The sequence below is a fragment of the Fukomys damarensis genome, unplaced genomic scaffold (assembly GCF_012274545.1).
Source record: "Fukomys damarensis isolate Sample0158 unplaced genomic scaffold, DMR_v1.0_HiC HiC_scaffold_20, whole genome shotgun sequence".
Lineage (NCBI taxonomy): Eukaryota > Metazoa > Chordata > Mammalia > Rodentia > Bathyergidae > Fukomys > Fukomys damarensis.
The window spans coordinates 19,828,476-19,845,787 of record NW_022900932.1 but is presented as its reverse complement, the minus strand read 5'-3'; the positions used below and the strand labels follow the sequence as shown (position 1 = coordinate 19,845,787).

The window sequence follows — 17,312 nt, the reverse complement described above, 5'->3', positions numbered from 1 at the left end:
GCGGCGAGGCCCGGTGACAGAGTGGGCTGAGTCCCGGGCGCTCGGCGCGGTAGGAGTGTGCCTGGCTCCCTGGTCCCAGGACGGAGCCGGGGGAGGATGCATCCTATTCAATGGCCCGGCGTTCAACCCCGGGGGACCTCGGGCTCGGGGGCGCCAGCCGGGGGCCCCAGGCGTCTCCTCTACTTGTGTGTGGATCCCGGCCAGTCCGCCGTGGGAGGGAAACCAGTTGCAGGAGTGCGATGTTCTGGTTTGGAGTGGAGTGAGATACAGTTTCTGGGAGTGAAATCTGAGTCTTCCAAAGAAGGGGGCGCACCCTGTCTTGGCTGCTTTGGCGAATCTAGGCGGACCATCGGGACAAAACCTTTTAAGTAAAAAACCTGTTTTCCTTTTACAGACCCTGAAGAAAAAGGGGAACCGGGAGAACGTCGAAAGAGAACGATGCCTAGTACCGACCTTCTGACGTTGGTGAGTTCTTTCCCAGACATCCAAAGGATCTCTCTGGCGATTTCATCTCTGATGCTCGCTTTGGTTAGAGGAGCAATTCTGCCACCTTTTTTGGGGGTGTGTGTGGGGTGATGATCAGGATGCACACGTGCCTAAATTAAGTATATAGAACTTAAACTTTTTTCAAGAATCCTTTTCGAAATTCTTGCAGGTGCTTTGCATCTCTTACTTTTCACACCATCAGACAAGTTATAAAATTTTAGTGTTACATTTTACCACGGCCTGACATACATTAGTGTATAAGTACTTGTCTTCGAGAGGTATGATTCCCAGTGAGGCAGATATCATGCCTTGTTTAGAAGTAAATACCTACCATGGTGCCCTGACTGTCGTAAGTGCTTGAAAAGAGCTTGTTGAACCAGTCCGAATTTAAGTGCTTTTGTTTCCTAGTTTGGGGGGGCTGCTGTTTTCTCTCTTCCCAGTGTCTTTATGTGTTTTTTTTTCCCCACCAAGTAGGGAGAATAGCATTGCCAGTTACTTAGTGACATTTTAGATTCTGTGTAGACTCTTTAGTGTGAAAATTATGGGAAGTCCATAGCTTTTAAATAAAGATATAGAACAAATATTTAGGTTTAGATTTTGTTTAGTAAGTCACTTCTCTGAGTCTTACAGCTCCTTGTATAATATTCAATAAGAACATTATCTGTCTTCATCTCACTATCCCAAAGAGGTGGGTGTTGTTACCAAGAAGTTGGTAAAAAGTAGTAATGATGCCTTCTTATACCAGGGCTGACTTCCTATAGTGGCAAAACCTGAAAGGTCTGCAGGAGACATAAAGAAGAGGGAGAGTAAATTGTGATTCTTTTTAGTTTGGTGTATGGGATGGGGCAAAGATGACTTTAGGTTGTGTGTCAGAGGCAGAGGAAAACTTGCTTTATCCATAGAGCCTAACGACAAGTTCACTTAGAATAGAAAGAATAGATTCTTTCCCAGTATTTCACAGATTTCCAGTAGGTAATAGCCATATGTAATTTAGAATCTTTATTATTATTATTTTTGTCAATAAACAAAAGGAAACATATCTCCCCTTTGACCCACCCACCTCCTTACAATAATTCCATCTCCCAGAGATAACCCCTATTAGCATCATGGAGAGTTAATGTAAAATGGCTTAACTGGCAGTTTCTGGTTTTCCTCTTCTAGATTTGTGTGTTTATGTAAGTTATAGATCCTGTATTTCTTTCTCTATGTATAAAATTGTGCTTATTGCTTCTGGGGCCTCTAGACTTTAACAGTTTGAACATTTACTGAATTTATTCACCATATTAACTTTGGGATCAGTTTTGCTTTGAAATATTTTTCTTGCTTTTGCTGTATCTTTGATCTCACCTCATAATCTAGAATGTTAAGGGGTTTGGTTTGCTTGTTGCTATGAAGGTCCCGTTAAAAAGGCATAGATATGGGTGCCCCTCAACAGTCACCATTTTCTGAAGACAACATACAGCTTGCATGAAGTTCTTTCACTGGAGAAGCTGTTGTCCCTTCCTTGAGAGTTATCTGTTTATTTTTGCAGTGTTGGGTATTGAACTGAGGGCCTTGTGAATGCTTAATGTTTATTGAGCATGTATTACATGTTGGGTACAGAAGTGGATGTTCCACATGCTCACTTAATTTTTGCAAAAACCTTTTCAAAAACTTGCTGGCATTTTCCTTTAATAAATGAAAAGTTAGACCTAGGTCAGCTACCACAACAATGAAGTGGTGGAACCCAGTCTTACCTCAGGTGATCTGACTTCCGATCTGTCTCTTCTGTCCCTCTTGTGACACTGCTCTAGGCCATGATCTGATAGGGAGCTGAGCTTGCTGACCGTTGTGCGGGATGGGAGAGGATTTGTATATATAGGAGAGGAATTACTCTGGCCTCCAGGGGCACCTTGAAAATGCCGGCTGGGGTGAGGAGAGAAAGCCTTGTCTGGTTGTGTAGTCTTGCCTGAAAATACATGCTTTATTATAAAATCTTGTTTGTTTTCCTTTAAAGGGCTTTATAGTGAAATTTACAATTTTGCCTATAGGTATAATGTTATATTCTTTAAATTTCATTTCAAAATAGCAAAGGGGCATTAGAAAATATTTATTATAAGGGCTTACAGCGAGGTATGAGAAAAACCACAAGGAGTCCTGGAGTCTATATTGAATCCAGACCAAGGAGCTTAGGAACTTGGGCATTGTGTTCCTCATCTCAATTTTTGCACTCATTTGATTAGGGTAGTTTGCCTGGCCTTTTCCATTTGCTTGTATGTGATACGTTGCCACTGTGATACTTTCCATCTGTGTCTCAAGGAGAATAAAGGAGTGAGTATGTTTATTTGCTGAGAGCTGTGATGCTCGAGTTCAAATGAGGTAGTTGGGGAGCAGCCTTTTTCTACTTTGGCAAAAGTATTTCTATCCATATTCTTCTCAGCAGGAGGTCTAATCTGCAAACTGCCAAGTATTTGTAGTTTTTAAAAATCCAAGTCAACTCCTCAAGTGGCTTTTCTCTTTCCTACCCCATGGATGCTAGTTGGTATTCATAGGCGAATCAAGGTTAGTGTGGGAGGCCCCATAGTGCTGGGTGGGGTTTGAGGGATCATTGTTTATCTAGGGCAGTGGTTTGCTACTGGGAGCAGTTTTGCTCCTCGGAGACTTGGGCAATCTCTGCAAACACTTTCAGTTAGCATATGTGAGGAGTGCTACTGGTTAGAGGTCAGGAATGCAACCAGACATCCTGCAGTAGAGGTCAGGGCTACAACCAAACATCCCACCCTGTGTACAGTCCCCTGCAGCCCAGAATGATCGGTCTTACAGTGTCAGTAGTACTGAGATTGGGAAACCCTAGTCCGAGATTCCTGCACATAGATAAATATATAGTTTGTTCTTTCCTGTGGGTAAGGAAATGAATCTTTTCCTATAGCTTAATGGGTCTCTTACACCAGTTACTTAGGGTCGTTTTGCTCATGGATCAAGCTCTACTGCTTTGGAGTATGTATTGGATAGCAGGCAGCATGATCTGCACTAGAGCAAAATTCTTAAGAGGTGCTTTCCTTGTCAGTGTTTCAGTAGCACTCTTTTCTTGATTTGAACACAGCAAACTTCACTTAGTTTTGGTTTTTGATTCAAAAATCAAATCTTTCTGCATCTCTGAGCTTTAGATCTTTTTCAGCAATGCCTTCTTTTCTGATCTCACAGGATTTTTAAGCAGTAAGCTAAAATACTGATGTTGTGAAACACTCATTTCTTTCATTTGGCACTGGTGTCTTGTTTGTAGGATTAGCTGGAAGAAGGGGAAAGTGCATGGGAGATTGGCAGAGAAGACATTTGAACTTTTGTAAATGGCCATTGTAGGATAAGCATTATATTTGGCGTTGTTCTAATCTTATAAATAGAGCAGAACTGTAATAAATTGGTCTTTAGGGAAGTCATAAATAAAGTCCAAATCCCAGGATTTGGCTTAGCTTTCCAGTCTATGTGTCAGGAATTTTTAGTAACATTTGCCTTCTTAATTGGGCTTTGCCCAATCTAACATTACATACAGTTTGTACACATAGGTGGCAAAATTGAGAATCAGCCTGGGGTTAAGAATTTTCCATAGAGAATTGATTTATAGTGAGTCAGTCTGTATGTGTAAACATAAAGAACCCAATTAGTGAAAGAACTGAGGTGGGGTGAGGGGAGATAGTAGCCATCTAGGGAGGTGGAAGAGAGAAGGCTGAAAGTGGTGTGTTGGATAATCCGTCATCTGGCACATTGTAACAGTGTGATTGAGGATATCAAGGGCCCATTACCAAGGCTGGTCAGGGTGGAGGGAAACCAACAGGGTATGATGAAACATCCCAGAGCCAGCAGCTAGAGCGCCTCTATCACTCAGACCTCGGAGGGAAAGGGAGGGTGTAATCTGGAAATCTGTGAGTTTCCCTGAAGGGAAGATAGCTTGTTGAATTGTAGCCATTGTGACCAGTGACCAGCAGGAAGGGAATCAAATGCTTTTCCTACTCTTATTTCCTACTGGAGCTTCCATTTGGCCAGCTGGCACCCAGAGGATCAGGGAACCTAGTTGGTTTAATTCGCAGAGGGCAGATACGTGGAATTGGAAAGAGGGCTGGAAGGGAAGTGGGGAATACCTAGCCTGCTGAAGTTGAGGTTGTTAGTTTCAAAAGGTGCAAATGAGAAGTTAGTGACTGCGCAGAATCTTAGAGGTGCATAAAATGGAATTGTTACAGAAAATGTGTGTTCCCGTTGGTCAGGAGCAGGGTAGATTCCGAGGCAAAGTGTTGCCATCACTCTAGCAAGCCAGGGCTGCTTCGTTCCAGTAGTAGCCTTAGAATCTTAATTGCCGCTGTGAAGTACCTTGAGAAGCACCTTGAGAAGCCCTGCAGTCCAGTTTTTTTGCTATGTAGGAATCCCTTCCACAATGCCTTGTCAGCAGTGAGTGCTGAGTGTTTTCTCAGGGAGTTCATTCTGCTGTTGGATGGCATTAATGAGTTTTTCATTTATTTAAATCACTGGATGTATCCATTAGGATTAGATTTGATTTGACTGTGCTTGTATCTAACAGAAAAAGCTAAAATAATAGAAGTTTAAAAAAGATAGGGCTATATTTCGTTAAAGTAGGAAAATGTGGGGTAGGCAGTTCCTGGCTGATGTGGCCAACCAGGTCTTTGAGGTTCCAGTTTACTTCTGTCTCTGTGACTCCACTGCCAGTAAGAGTTTCCTCCTGGTCGAGGGTAGCTGCTTTGGGTTTAGGTTTCATCCATCTTGGAGAGGCTAGGGAAGAAGGGCTTGTCCTCCTTTTTAGTTACAATTGTGTTATACATACTGAAGAGTATCTGGAAGACACACCTAAAGAAAACCATGCATCTTATCACTTGGGTTAAGACTTAGAACGTTTACACCCAACTTCCTATCACAAACATCTACCCCGTCACAATAACCTCCTTTCCTTCTCTCTAGGAATAACCACAGTTCTATAGTTATTTCCTTGCCATTAAAAAAAAGTAGTATTACGACCACCTATGTCTGCAGCTTTAAGTTTAGTTTTGCTTTTTAACTTGATACAAATCAAGTTTAGGTGATTTTCCTATGTTGCTCAATATGATCTATGTTGTTGCATAGGGCTTAGTTGTTTCATTTTCATTGCTGTATAGAATTTCATTGTATGACTAAACTACAGTGTGTTTATACATTTGACTAATGGTGGACAATTAGGTTTTTTCCAGTTTGGGTTTTTTAAAAACATTAGTTAATCTTTCTTGTATATGTCAAATGATCAGAGGTGCAATAGTTGTTTTGATTTATATCTTTCTTGTATATGTCAAATGATCAGAGGTGCAGTAGTTGTTTTGATTTATATCTAGGAGTAGAATTAGTGGATTATAAAGAATATATACCCTTGACTTGGACATATAACTGTCAGACTTTGTATGTGGGAGTTCTTGTTTCTATGCAGCTTGCTAAACATATATATATATAAGGCTGTTGATTTTTTTAACCAGTCTAGTAGGTGGATACATCTAGCAGTGGCTTCCATGTGCATTTCCTGATTACTGATGAAGTTAGGTGCCCTTTTCAATGTGTATTAACCATTTGGATTTTTTGTTTTGTGAGTCCCTTTTTAAAACATTTTCCTTAACAATTTTTTGGCCTAGTTCTCCTTATGTTAGATTGTGTTATATATATGCTGAGGTTTTGTTGCTAGCTGCAAACAGATTTAAAATTGTTATATCTTACTTAGTAAGTTGAGCTTTTAATCTAATAATGCTTTTTCACATAATATAATACAGTAAGTTCCCAATTTACAAACAACTTTCATTCCAGGAGCATGTTTCTAAGTTGGATTTGTTCATAATACAGCAAAGTGAGTCTTACACAAGTATACCTGTGAAAGTTCATATCTCAGATGTTTATAAGTCAGAGAGTTACTGTACAGCTTTTTGTCATACAAATAAACGAATTGCTTGCTATATTGGGAGAATGTGCAGGACAGTCCTAGGCCATAAGTTACAGTTAATTTATTTGTCCTACAGTTGAAAATTTATGTTTGGGCCATTATGAACAAACACACTGTTTCAACAATAGTGTTTCAGCTATTGTGAATGATATTACATTTTCAACATGACTTTTAATAAACATAAATAGATTTGCTGTGTCACAATGTGTGGTGCCAAACAGGTTTCCAGAGTGGTTGTACCAATTTACATCCCTATAGGGTCTTAAATACATAACATTTGGATTTAGTTTTGGGCAACAGATGTTAAATTTCTATTAGCTGCAGTCTAAATGTTGAAGAGAGTACTGAGAACTCTTTCCCAAAGTATTTAGGCACTTTGTAAATGTGAAATGCCCTTCCTTTTCTGTAATTTCCCCAGAGAGGAAAGCCTACTATATTCTTGTTTATCTAGTCTATAAATATTAATAAACTTTTGATGAGAACAAGCAACCCAGATTCTTATTGAGTATTAAAAGGACCCTATTAGCTGAATTTAGAGTTGTAAAATACCATTTGTAGTACTTAATTCTGAGGCTAAAATCATAATCCTCTGGAACACTTTAGAATCCAAGTGGCCCTTCTGGGATATTTATATTTTATATTCAATATTGGAGAAGCCCTCTTCTCTGGAGTCTTTTTCTAAAGCATTTAAATTCACTGTTTTGAACTGCATTTTGGTAGATGGATCTAAAATGGAACAGATAGATCCTTTATTGAGTTCCAGTCTTAATGGCATCTAGTTTATGAGGCATTTGAGGCAAATCAAAAATCTGTTTTCAGTCTTAATGGAAGGCAATCTAGGGCAAATAATCGAATACTATGGTGGGTCTGTTCCTTGTCTAGCTATGTGGCCAGAGTGGAAGAAAGTGTAAGATTGTATTACCCAGTCTTTTTTGACAGCATTTTCAAATGCTTTCCCACAGTCATGACTGATACAATGTCCACAGTCTTATTTGGATGTCTAAAAACATAGATTTATGGTCTGCAAACAGTAGGTAACTGCTTTAATCCTCTTTTGTTAGTAGGTAAGAGGGCACTTGCAATCTTCTGATTGATTTAGTAGATTGTTGGAGATTAAGAGGTGATTTAACATATTGTTTACCAAACTGACCAGCAGTTCATTACTAAGATGTGTTTTGTTACCACCATCTGCAAGAAAATTCAGTGTAGGGATGTGAATCAAACTCCTTAAAGCGTCTCCTAGTTCCTTTGTGACTTTGATGGCTTCTGCTAGGGTTGCTCTCCCTAGGTGCTTACTAGAGTAAGGAAAATTTCATTAGAGAATACACATTTAGTAAGTGTTTATTATATGCAGTAATTTCCCTTTGTGTAGATAGTGGCATCTTTTTTGTGTGAAATTTTTTATTTTTGCATATGAGCAAAATCCAGTTGCATAGCAGTTCAGTAGTGTGTCAGGTATCACATGGCTTCCAAGTGAGAGCTCAAAGTCAAAGCTTTTGATTACTAATGGTGACTTTCTAGGAGCACATAGCTGCCTATACACTTCTTCAAAAGTCCAAAGGAGAAATGATGACACATTCACAGTTCAGGGAGGACTCAGAAGCTGCTGACTTTCTCAGATGTCCTAGGGAGGTACTGGCTTGTAGCACATACCCTCCTGGGGAATTGCTAAAGATAAAAGAGTGTTTTTACAAAGTTTGATTATTTTGGCAGATAGTAATTCTGTTTATAAATTCTTTAAAAATGTACTTTTAGACAATAATGCCCCTTTTTTCTAGTTTATACACATGTGCTCTACAGATTACTAGGTTACTTAGATACTAGAAACTTTACTCTGCATTTGTGGATTAAGTTTCTGCTGCTGTTTTAGCCCACATTTGAAACTTTTTCAGATGTGTTTTTTTTTTTTTTTTTTTAATTTTTATTTTTTTGAGAAAGCCTGTGAATCCAAAGAATCTTAGGGTTACTCTTAGCTGAGAGTCTTTAATGAACACATATAAGATTGCTAAATGGTGATTTTTTTTTAAGTGTACAACTTGGTGATTTTTTTTTTTTTTTGAGGCAGGGTCTCATTATTTAGTTGAGACTGATCTGAAACTCACTGTGTAGCCCAGGCTGGTTTCGAACTCACAGAGATCCTCCTGCCTCAGCCTCCTGAGTGCTGGGATTATAGGTGTGTGCCACCTGCCTGGCAGTGATTTTTTTAAAATATATTCACAGAGTTGTGCAGCCATGACCACAATCAGTTTTAGAATATTTTCAGAGAAACCCTATGCTGAGCAGTCATTTCCTTATTTCCTCCAATTTAAACTAAATTCCTGCATTGATTATTTGGGTTTTGAAAAGGAGCTCTTTGGTGGCACATTGAAAGATAGACTTTCTATAGGGTGTTGATATAGGTTTGTTTATTTAGGTCGAGGGTCAGAGGCCTGAAGATAGATCCCTGTTTTATTCTTTGAACAGGATTGTATGTAGAAGTCCCCAGAGTTGTAGCCTTAGCAACTTGGACAGTATATATATTCAGTATTTCTCATCTCTGACAGCAGCATGTCAGTTGTAGGGGAGAGATTTCCACAAATGATTATAAACTTGGAAAGTCTAGGTTCCTTAGCTTCATGACAAAGGTTGAATAGTCCTGTAAGTGAGCTAAGTGTATGAAGGGAGAAAGGTGCTTAGTACAACTCTTCCCCAGTTTTGGTACGCTCAGAGAAAGTAAGGCTTTTCTGTGTGAAGAATATGGAATTATTTCAGTAGATGTAGCTTATTAAAAAAATTCTCATTTGTAGTCTTGAAAGAATGTTGTACTTCGAAGGATAACCCCTGCATCTTCACAGTGAGTCATTTAGCTATTTATAGTAAGACTTGGGGAGTTCTAGTAAAACAACATGTGCAAGTTTTTGAAGTTTTTTCCTTTGTCTTACATACTTGCTTTGGGCTGAGAGTGTATTTAACTAACCCATAATTACTTTTAACCTACATCCCTCAGCATGTTCTTTTTGAACCTAGTTGCATGCATTTTACTCTTCTCTCCCAGTTTAAGCTCTCTGTAGTACTTTTTTGAGATATCTGAGAAGAGCAGCGCTCAGAATTGTTACTTGGCAGAATCAGCACCTATCTTTATTTTGTGCCTTGTCCTGATTACGGTCAGTATTTGGCCCCTGAGCTTTTAGGAACGTAAAAGCTTTGCTTTTCCACGAGTAAACTCTTGATGACTTGGGAATATTGCATTCTGTCTCCTCTCTGTGGCCAGGGTAGTTTTGTGTCTTAGCGATAGAAAGGTACTTGCCTGAGTACTCCAGTGCTAAGTGTACAGCAGTTAAACATGGAAGTGCTTATGGAGCAGTGCTGAGTGTACATGTCTGACCTTGGCAAAACACAGCTGGAAGGGAATGTGTGGGGACTGCGCAGTGTTTTGAGATGAACCTCTCAGAAATTGCACACGCTGATTCACAGTAGAATTTTAGGGGAACCTTAGAGACTACCTAGTCCAATCCCATTTGAATAATAAAGAAGCTAAGGTTCCAAGACTAATACCAAGTTGTGCCTTCCCTGGGCTCAAACTAGAGGGAAAGCCCACACTACAAGCTAACTTAGTGGGCATGATGGCACATGCCTATAATCCTAGTACTCTGGGATACTCAAGCGGGAAGATTTCAAATTTAAGCCTAGCCTGGGCAACTTACCAAGACCCTTCTCAAAAATTTTTAAAAAGAGTCAAAGAATATAGTTCAGTGCAAATGCCCTGAGTTCAGCCTCCAAGATAGATGAAAGAAAGAAGAGGGGTGGGGGAAGACAGAGAGAGAGAGAGAGAGAGAGAGAGAGAGAGAGAGAGAGAGAGAGAAGGCAGGCGGGCAGGCAGGCAGGCAATATCCAATCACAAGCCCAAAGGGAAACCTCCCTTGGGTCATTAAAGAAATCGGAATTGAGCAACAAAACCAAACAGCCATTCCAAGCAACTAGTAATAACCATGATACAGATTTTTCCCCCTGAAATAGACCTTTCTGCGTTAACCAGACTGGTCTTAAGCTTTTGGGCTTTAGCAATCTTCCCACCCAGGCCCAAGCTGATCGACTACAGGCATGCACCGCTCTATCCAGCATGACAGAAATGTTTGAAGTGACTAAATTATCATTTCTTAGGAGCTCGAGAACAAACCATATACTTCCCCTAAAATTAAATAACATTTATGGTTTTGAAACAACTCTTCTAAAGGACTTCTTGAACTACTTTTTTTTAGTGTTTCTTTTGGAACCAGATAGTATATGTAAGTCGCTTATTGAGAGGAGAATGAAGCTTACAGTTTAAGAAAGCCATTTAATAGCCACCCACATCCTAAAAGTGTTTGACCTTTGCAGGGAAAGATCGTTGGCCTTTTTTTTGGAGACAGGGTATTGCTCTATAGTTCAGGCTGACCTTGCACTCACTGTGTACCCCAGGCTGGACTGAAACTCACAGCAATCCTCTTGCCTTAGCCTCCCAAGTGCTGAGATTCTTGACGTGCGTCATCATGCCCAGCCATTCTTGTCTTTCTTGACTGGGAGAGTAGTGGAGCTATGGGCCCTTAATTTGACTCTGGGTGTAAGTAGAAGGGACTGTGAGAATTGGCAGTTTTGGGCCTGTTCTCTGATTTATACCACTGGTAGGTTATTTCTGGGAAAAAGATCAGTGGAAAAAAACAGTGCACTTGAGCCTGAAGGTTTCAGTCCTTTCTCTGGTATTTTTGAGCTGTGTGACCTTTGGACCTTAGTGTCTTTCTGCAAAAGGCAGATAGCTCTTATCACCTGTAATATGATGCATCTTTGAACTTGTCCTAAGAGTACCAGTGTTGGCCGAGTCCAGTTACAAGTGACCAGCCTTTGTCCTCTGCAGATTCAGTCCGCTACCACTGTGTCCTGCACAGCTTAAGTGGGAGAGATGCTTCAGAGAGGGAGGTAAAAATTCACTAACATCATAGGAAAAAAGCTGCTAAAAGTAAACATAATGCTATAATTATTTCACTTTAAAGATGCTGTCTTAGGTTTGATTTTGCTCATACAGACTTAAGCTTACTTTGTACTGTGTAAAAATGAATGGCACTATTGCTGTTGTGGGGAAATAGAAACTATATTAAGTTCTTTTGCCATCTTCATCGGGACATTATCTGTAACCATGACCCAGCTGCATAATTTTAGATGGTTGTGATCAGTGCCATATATCCAAGAACCTAAACTGGTTCTGCCTAGAACATAAATTGTGAAAAGAAAACTAGAGGAATCGCTGGACTGTAACATGGTAGGTGATCCCGTGCCCAGGGACACTGAGAATCAAGAATTGAAAGTTACTGAGTACTGACTGGGTCAGGAGGCTTGTATCAGAGGCTACGCTCCGGCACAAACCTGTCTGTAAGGTTAGGCCCACCGTCTCCTTCTGCAGCCTCTGCTTGGAGAGTGAAAATGTTGCTCCTAGATTCTGTGCTTCTGGAGTATTGCATCAGGACCCAGCTTGAGGTTTGTGTTGTTTTCAAGGCCCAAAGGAGCTGCTTCCTCCTTTTTTTCCCAAGGAGCTAGGCTACATAACCCCACAGAGCCTGATTCTGCGGTGAGCTGCCAGCGTTGAGAGCTGCTTCTTCATTGGGGATTGCATAGGTTGTTTGTAGTAACTGAGAAGGAACTTAGCATGATGCCAAGAGATGTAATGTCTGTGTTCAACTGGCTGCCTACTTAAAAAGCTGGCTACAGAACCATTTTATCTTGGGAGTTAGAGATTTTGGAGTTCTATATCTCCTTTCAATGTATCCCTTTTGAATTTAAGGATTACCACTATCTTAAGGATCACAGTAGTTACCAAGGAAATGTGTTCTACGAATTTAATTTTAAAACGTTGGTAAGGAACGTCTTCATATTTGAATTTTAATTCTTTAGAAAAGTTATTTGGCATTTACTCGTTCTTTGCTGTCTCCCTAAAATCTATTATTTTTTTCAGTGCTGGGAAGAGTCATTGATATCGATATTCATCTTTTGACACTGGTAGCCTCTAATTTCTGGGTAGGTTAGGAGTTGGTACTGAAAGAGAAGCTGATCTCAGTGACCATTCCTACTACACATTATCTGCCCAGATAGTTTGGTCCCAGCTTTAACACTAGACTGTTCTTTGTGATGGTGGAAATCTCATATACCTTTGATGATGACAGACTGCTCTGGTCTCTCCCAGGTTTTGACCAGTACCACCATTGCTTTGGAGTGCCGAGGTTGTTGATAGCAACAGTGAACTCTTGGGAATGGCCCCAAGAAGCATGGTGGTGCAGGGGTGCAGAGAAGCTGCTTCTGTAGCCCCCTCCAGGGAACCCAACACTTGCCTCATGTTAATTGCCCGTGCCACTGTCTAATTAGTAAGTGTGTAGGCTTAGTCTGTCTTGGCTGCTGTAACAGAATGCCATAAACTCAGTGATTAATAAGCAATAAAAATTTATTTTCAAATGGTAGAAATGAGAGGATTAGCTCTCTGGAGTCTCTTTTATATGGGCACTGATCCTAATCATGAGATCAGATTAGAGCTACCAGTGTCAAAAGATGATCCTGATCTGCCTTCATGATCTAATCAGCCCCCAAGGCTCCCATCTCAATACCATCTTCCGTCCATCAATACCATCAGTGGCTAGGTTTCAACGTAGGAGACATAACCTTGGCAGGCGGAAATGTTTCAGGAAACACGTGTTAATACCTGGCCTCTTAAGCTTTCGCACTTTTACTGTTAGCATACGTGTGTGTCCAGTAGGAACTAACTCAAAATGTCTTCTGCCTTCTTCACCTTCCCTTTCTTCTCTAGTCTTACCAAAGTCAGTAGTGACATCACTTAAACAGTCTCAAACTTATTTGAAAATTTGGAATGACCTGTATTCATCCTACTACATATTTACCATTAATAATAAATTACCAAACCCTAGTTGTTCCACCTCCAGAAATGTCTTGCAAGTCCAAGCTATCATTTTTTTGTCCCTAATGTCATACTGTTTAAGGTTGAACCCGGTTTATTTCTCCAGGACTTTCAGCAAGCTCTTTAACTAAAATTTTTGCCTCTCATCTTTGTCCTCCCGTTACTTATGTCCCACCAAATTATTTTCTTAAAAAATTACTCTCGTGCCTAATAATCCATGTCTTTTATTTTATTCTTCTGCACTTTGCTTCCTTTTGCTCGATAGTATGTTCTGGGAATTTTTTTTATGTAAAAAGACCTGTCTTTCCGTTGTTTCATAGTCTGGGTACATAAAATATATGTATTATAGTTTAACCATTCCTCCTGGGATGTTTATTATGTTTTTCTTCTGCCGTTACAAGGAATACCAAAATGAACATCCTTGAACATGTTGCTTTGTATACAGGTGCAAGCTTGCGGATACTTTAAAGTGGAATTTTGGGAATAAAAATGAATGTGTATTAAAATGTTAATAGATGACAACAGATTTCTTTATGTAAAGTTCCTATTGGTGAATTCTTTTTGCTATATGTTTTGTCTTTGAAGTTTATGTTTAGTCTGGTAGAATGAGTCCGTGTCCTTCCGGCTTCAGCTCTCTGATTGGTGGTTCACTCATAAGTCAGGCACTGTCAGCCGCTTCCACTCTGCTCTGGGTTGAGGATTTAGCACTGGAGAGAAAGGACCCCTGCCCTCCAGTAGCGTCATTCTTACCACACAGAACTTCTGCCCTTCTCTGTTTCCTTTTATACATTTGCAGGTGTTTTCTCTTCCTGGTGTGACTTCGTTCTTCTTTTTTTTGATATGGGGGATCGAATTCGGGTCCTTGCGTTTGCAAGGCATTCAGTGGAACCACTGAGCTAAATCCCTGGCCCTTGACTTTGTTCTTTCAACTTTTCTTCTTAGAGAATTTTGTTTTATTATTTTAGCTAGCTTAAATTTTATTCTCATTGTTATCTCCCCAAGTAGAGTCAGGTAGACCTTCCTCAGTGCTCTCTCAGTACTTGTGTCCTTCTGTAGCTTTTCTCCCGGAGTTTTACTTAGTAGTTTATGTGTGTATGCCTGTGTACTTAGGAACGTGTGTGTATGTACAGACACGTAGGTACCACTCCCATTAGGTTGTAAGCTCCGTGACAGCAAGGAAGCATGATATTTCCTTGACTGTTTCCTTAGCTTAGTACTTTAAAAATTTGAGTAAGTAAAGGATAACAGGCCAGGTGGACTTGTTTTGCAGGACACTATATGGAGATGTAAATACAAGTAAGAACTGGCCAGTTTTTAAGATCTAACCATAAAGAACTATAGTCAGGGAGATGAAGAAATAGACTTCAAGGCAGATTTGATAAGCTCTCTACAAACTATTAGCTATGCATACTTAAGACTTTAAAGGATGAGATGAGTTCTCATAAATGAGATATACTGGTAAATTTAGAGTGGAGAGGATTTATTTTCTTCCTTGTGCTAGATATCATGAGGGATACATATGATAATAAAATGGCCCTGACTTGAAGAGTTTTACTGTCAGTGGAGTAGAGGTTGGCATACTCTACCGTGTAGGTCACATCTGGCCCTTCACCTGCTTTTTATGACCTGTGAACTAAGATTTTGCATTTGTAAAATTATTGCACGGTGGGAGGTTGTGACACAAGAAAATTATAGAAAATTTATATTTCTTTGTGTGTAATTAAGTCGGGTAGGGATATGACTACATTTATTTACACACTATGACTGTGTTTGAACTACAGCAGGAAAGGTGAGTAGTTGTAACAGAATATTTGGTTCACACTATCTAAAATTTTTACTGTCTGGCTCTTTACAGAACCATTCTGCCCAATACTAGGTTAGAGAGTGGGAATGATACACATAAAGTTGAGGGGAGAAATGACATTCATGTTGAGAGGATCAGTTTGAGTTAAGAGATGGGTCAGAGAATACCGGCAGTCATAAGGGTTTAGGGTGGACACAAGTTTAGCCTTCTTATTTTATGAAACCAGGAAGTCAAAGTCCATGTGGCTCCTAAGTGGCAGTGTTAGCCCAGAGTGACTGACACAGAAGCGCTGAGGGCTGTAGAGTAGAGGTTGATAAGATTATTGTTGAGGTGTGATCATATCAGAATTGATGAACAAACTAAAAACAGACTTTCCTTTATCTGAATGTAATGTTTCAGTTTTTCTCTTCTATTTCTAGAAGGCCTTTGAGCCTTACTTCGAGATTTTGGAAGCATATTCCACAAAAGCCAAGAATTATGTAAATGGATATTGTACCAAGTATGAGCCCTGGCAGCTCATTGTATGGAGCGTCCTGTGGACCCTGCTGATAGTCTGGACATACGGGTTTATCTTCCAGCCGGAGAGTAAGTGTGCTATCCCTTCTGTAAAGATAGGGCAAAATGTCCATAGCCTTGGAACTCATGGCTGGTGGATTGAACTAATCTCTTGTCTTTTGGTTTGGTTTTGATTTTTAAAATTTTAAAGACGTTATCTTCCAATTTGATAAATTCTACTTATGTTGATTTTTAAAATTTATTTATTTGCATTTATAGCTTACATTAAAAATTCCTCCAAAATTAGTCATTATAAAGATTCATAGGTATCTCAGAGTATGGCTTAATTCTTTTTCAGTACCAGTATCTCTCCAGAACAGAAATGTATTGCTTTCATCTTGGGCCATCCTTTTCAATAAAGATTAAGTGAAATTGGTTTTTTTTTTTTTTTTTTTTTTGAGACAGGGTCTCACTATGTAGTTGAAACTGACCTGGAACTCACTGTGTAGCCCAGGCTGGTCCCGAACTCCTTCAGCCTCAGCCTCCCGAGTGCTGGGATTACAGGTGTGCGCCACCGTGCCCGGCTATGAAGTGAAATTGGAACCTCACTGATTGGCTCCCGTTTGCCTGTTTTTAGTGCCAGGCACTACACCGGACTCTGGGGATGCTTGCCCAAGTAGTCTAGGGTCTGTCTCCTTGGAGCAGAATTTCTAAGGTGATGCTGAAGATAAATCTCAGTGATCTGCTTGTAAATCCTCCACCTTCCTCAGGTTTAAGCCTCTTTCCTGTTCACCTATATCCTTTCCACCCAGAAACCTGACTGTATGTGACCTGGGTGTGAGTGGTTTTCTTCTTGTAGGCTATGTTTGGTATGGTATGACTCCTAAATCCAAACGGTAGGTAGGCACGGTGATAGATGTTCTCTTAACAACCTGCACTCTTTTCCTCTCTCTCACTAGGGTGTCTGCTTAACTTCCTTGGTATGAAGAATCTGTCACGATGTGGAGAAACTAGTCATTTCCCATTTGCTTGAAGTTCTGCAGTGCTTTGCTTATTTCCCTGATAACATCTTTTGTCTTTTTGAGACAGAATCTCACTAAGTAGTTTAGGCTGACAACTCACTGTGTAGCCTGAGACTGGCTTCCACCATTGAACCTCCAAAAATCAGCTTCCCAAATGTTGGGATTACAGGTGTGCACTACCACGCCCAGCTCCATGATAACACTTTTTTAAGGGATTCTTTATCTATGTCTTTTCTACTTCCTTTCTTCTCTTCCCCTAGTAAAGTCAATTTAGAAGCCAGATTGTTTCTCTTTACCATGCAGACAGCTATTGCAGAGTTACGGAAATAACAAGCAAGAAACAAATTCCACTACTTTAGAGCTTTTTAATTAAACTGGAAAACAGACATAACTGTCCTGCCTAAAATAACAGTTCACTGCAGCTTTACAAACCCTGTCCTCCGTTTTCATAACCTGACAGATTAGATTAACCTTTCTGCTGCATAGGCTCAGTGGTTTGGATATGGGCGCAACATGTGCCATCTACTCAGCACACTGCTTTCTCAAAAGAGCTCATCACTCTGAATGGTAAAGTGCCCCGGCCTGCCCGGAGAACCTTAGGGAGTAGTAGTATAGCATATGCATCCGTTTCCTTTTATTGTGATAAGATAT

General features: G+C 40.1%; 1 protein-coding gene across 2 annotated transcripts in view; it reads left to right on the top strand.

Annotated features, from left to right (window-relative positions):
- The first annotated feature begins 14 nt into the window (after positions 1–14).
- The window catches only part of Sgpl1 (sphingosine-1-phosphate lyase 1), a 43,585-nt gene continuing 26,287 nt past the window's right edge, over positions 15–17,312 (top strand). The window contains exons 1-3 of one of the 2 annotated variants that reach the window (XM_019204975.2): positions 15–49; positions 395–465; positions 15,564–15,729. In XM_019204975.2, the coding sequence (XP_019060520.1) occupies positions 439–465; positions 15,564–15,729 (193 nt within the window). In that variant the 5' untranslated portion in view covers positions 15–49; positions 395–438. Of the gene's footprint in view, positions 50–295; positions 466–15,563; positions 15,730–17,312 lie in introns of those variants that run through there. The other variant, XM_019204976.2, reaches the window with a different exon arrangement.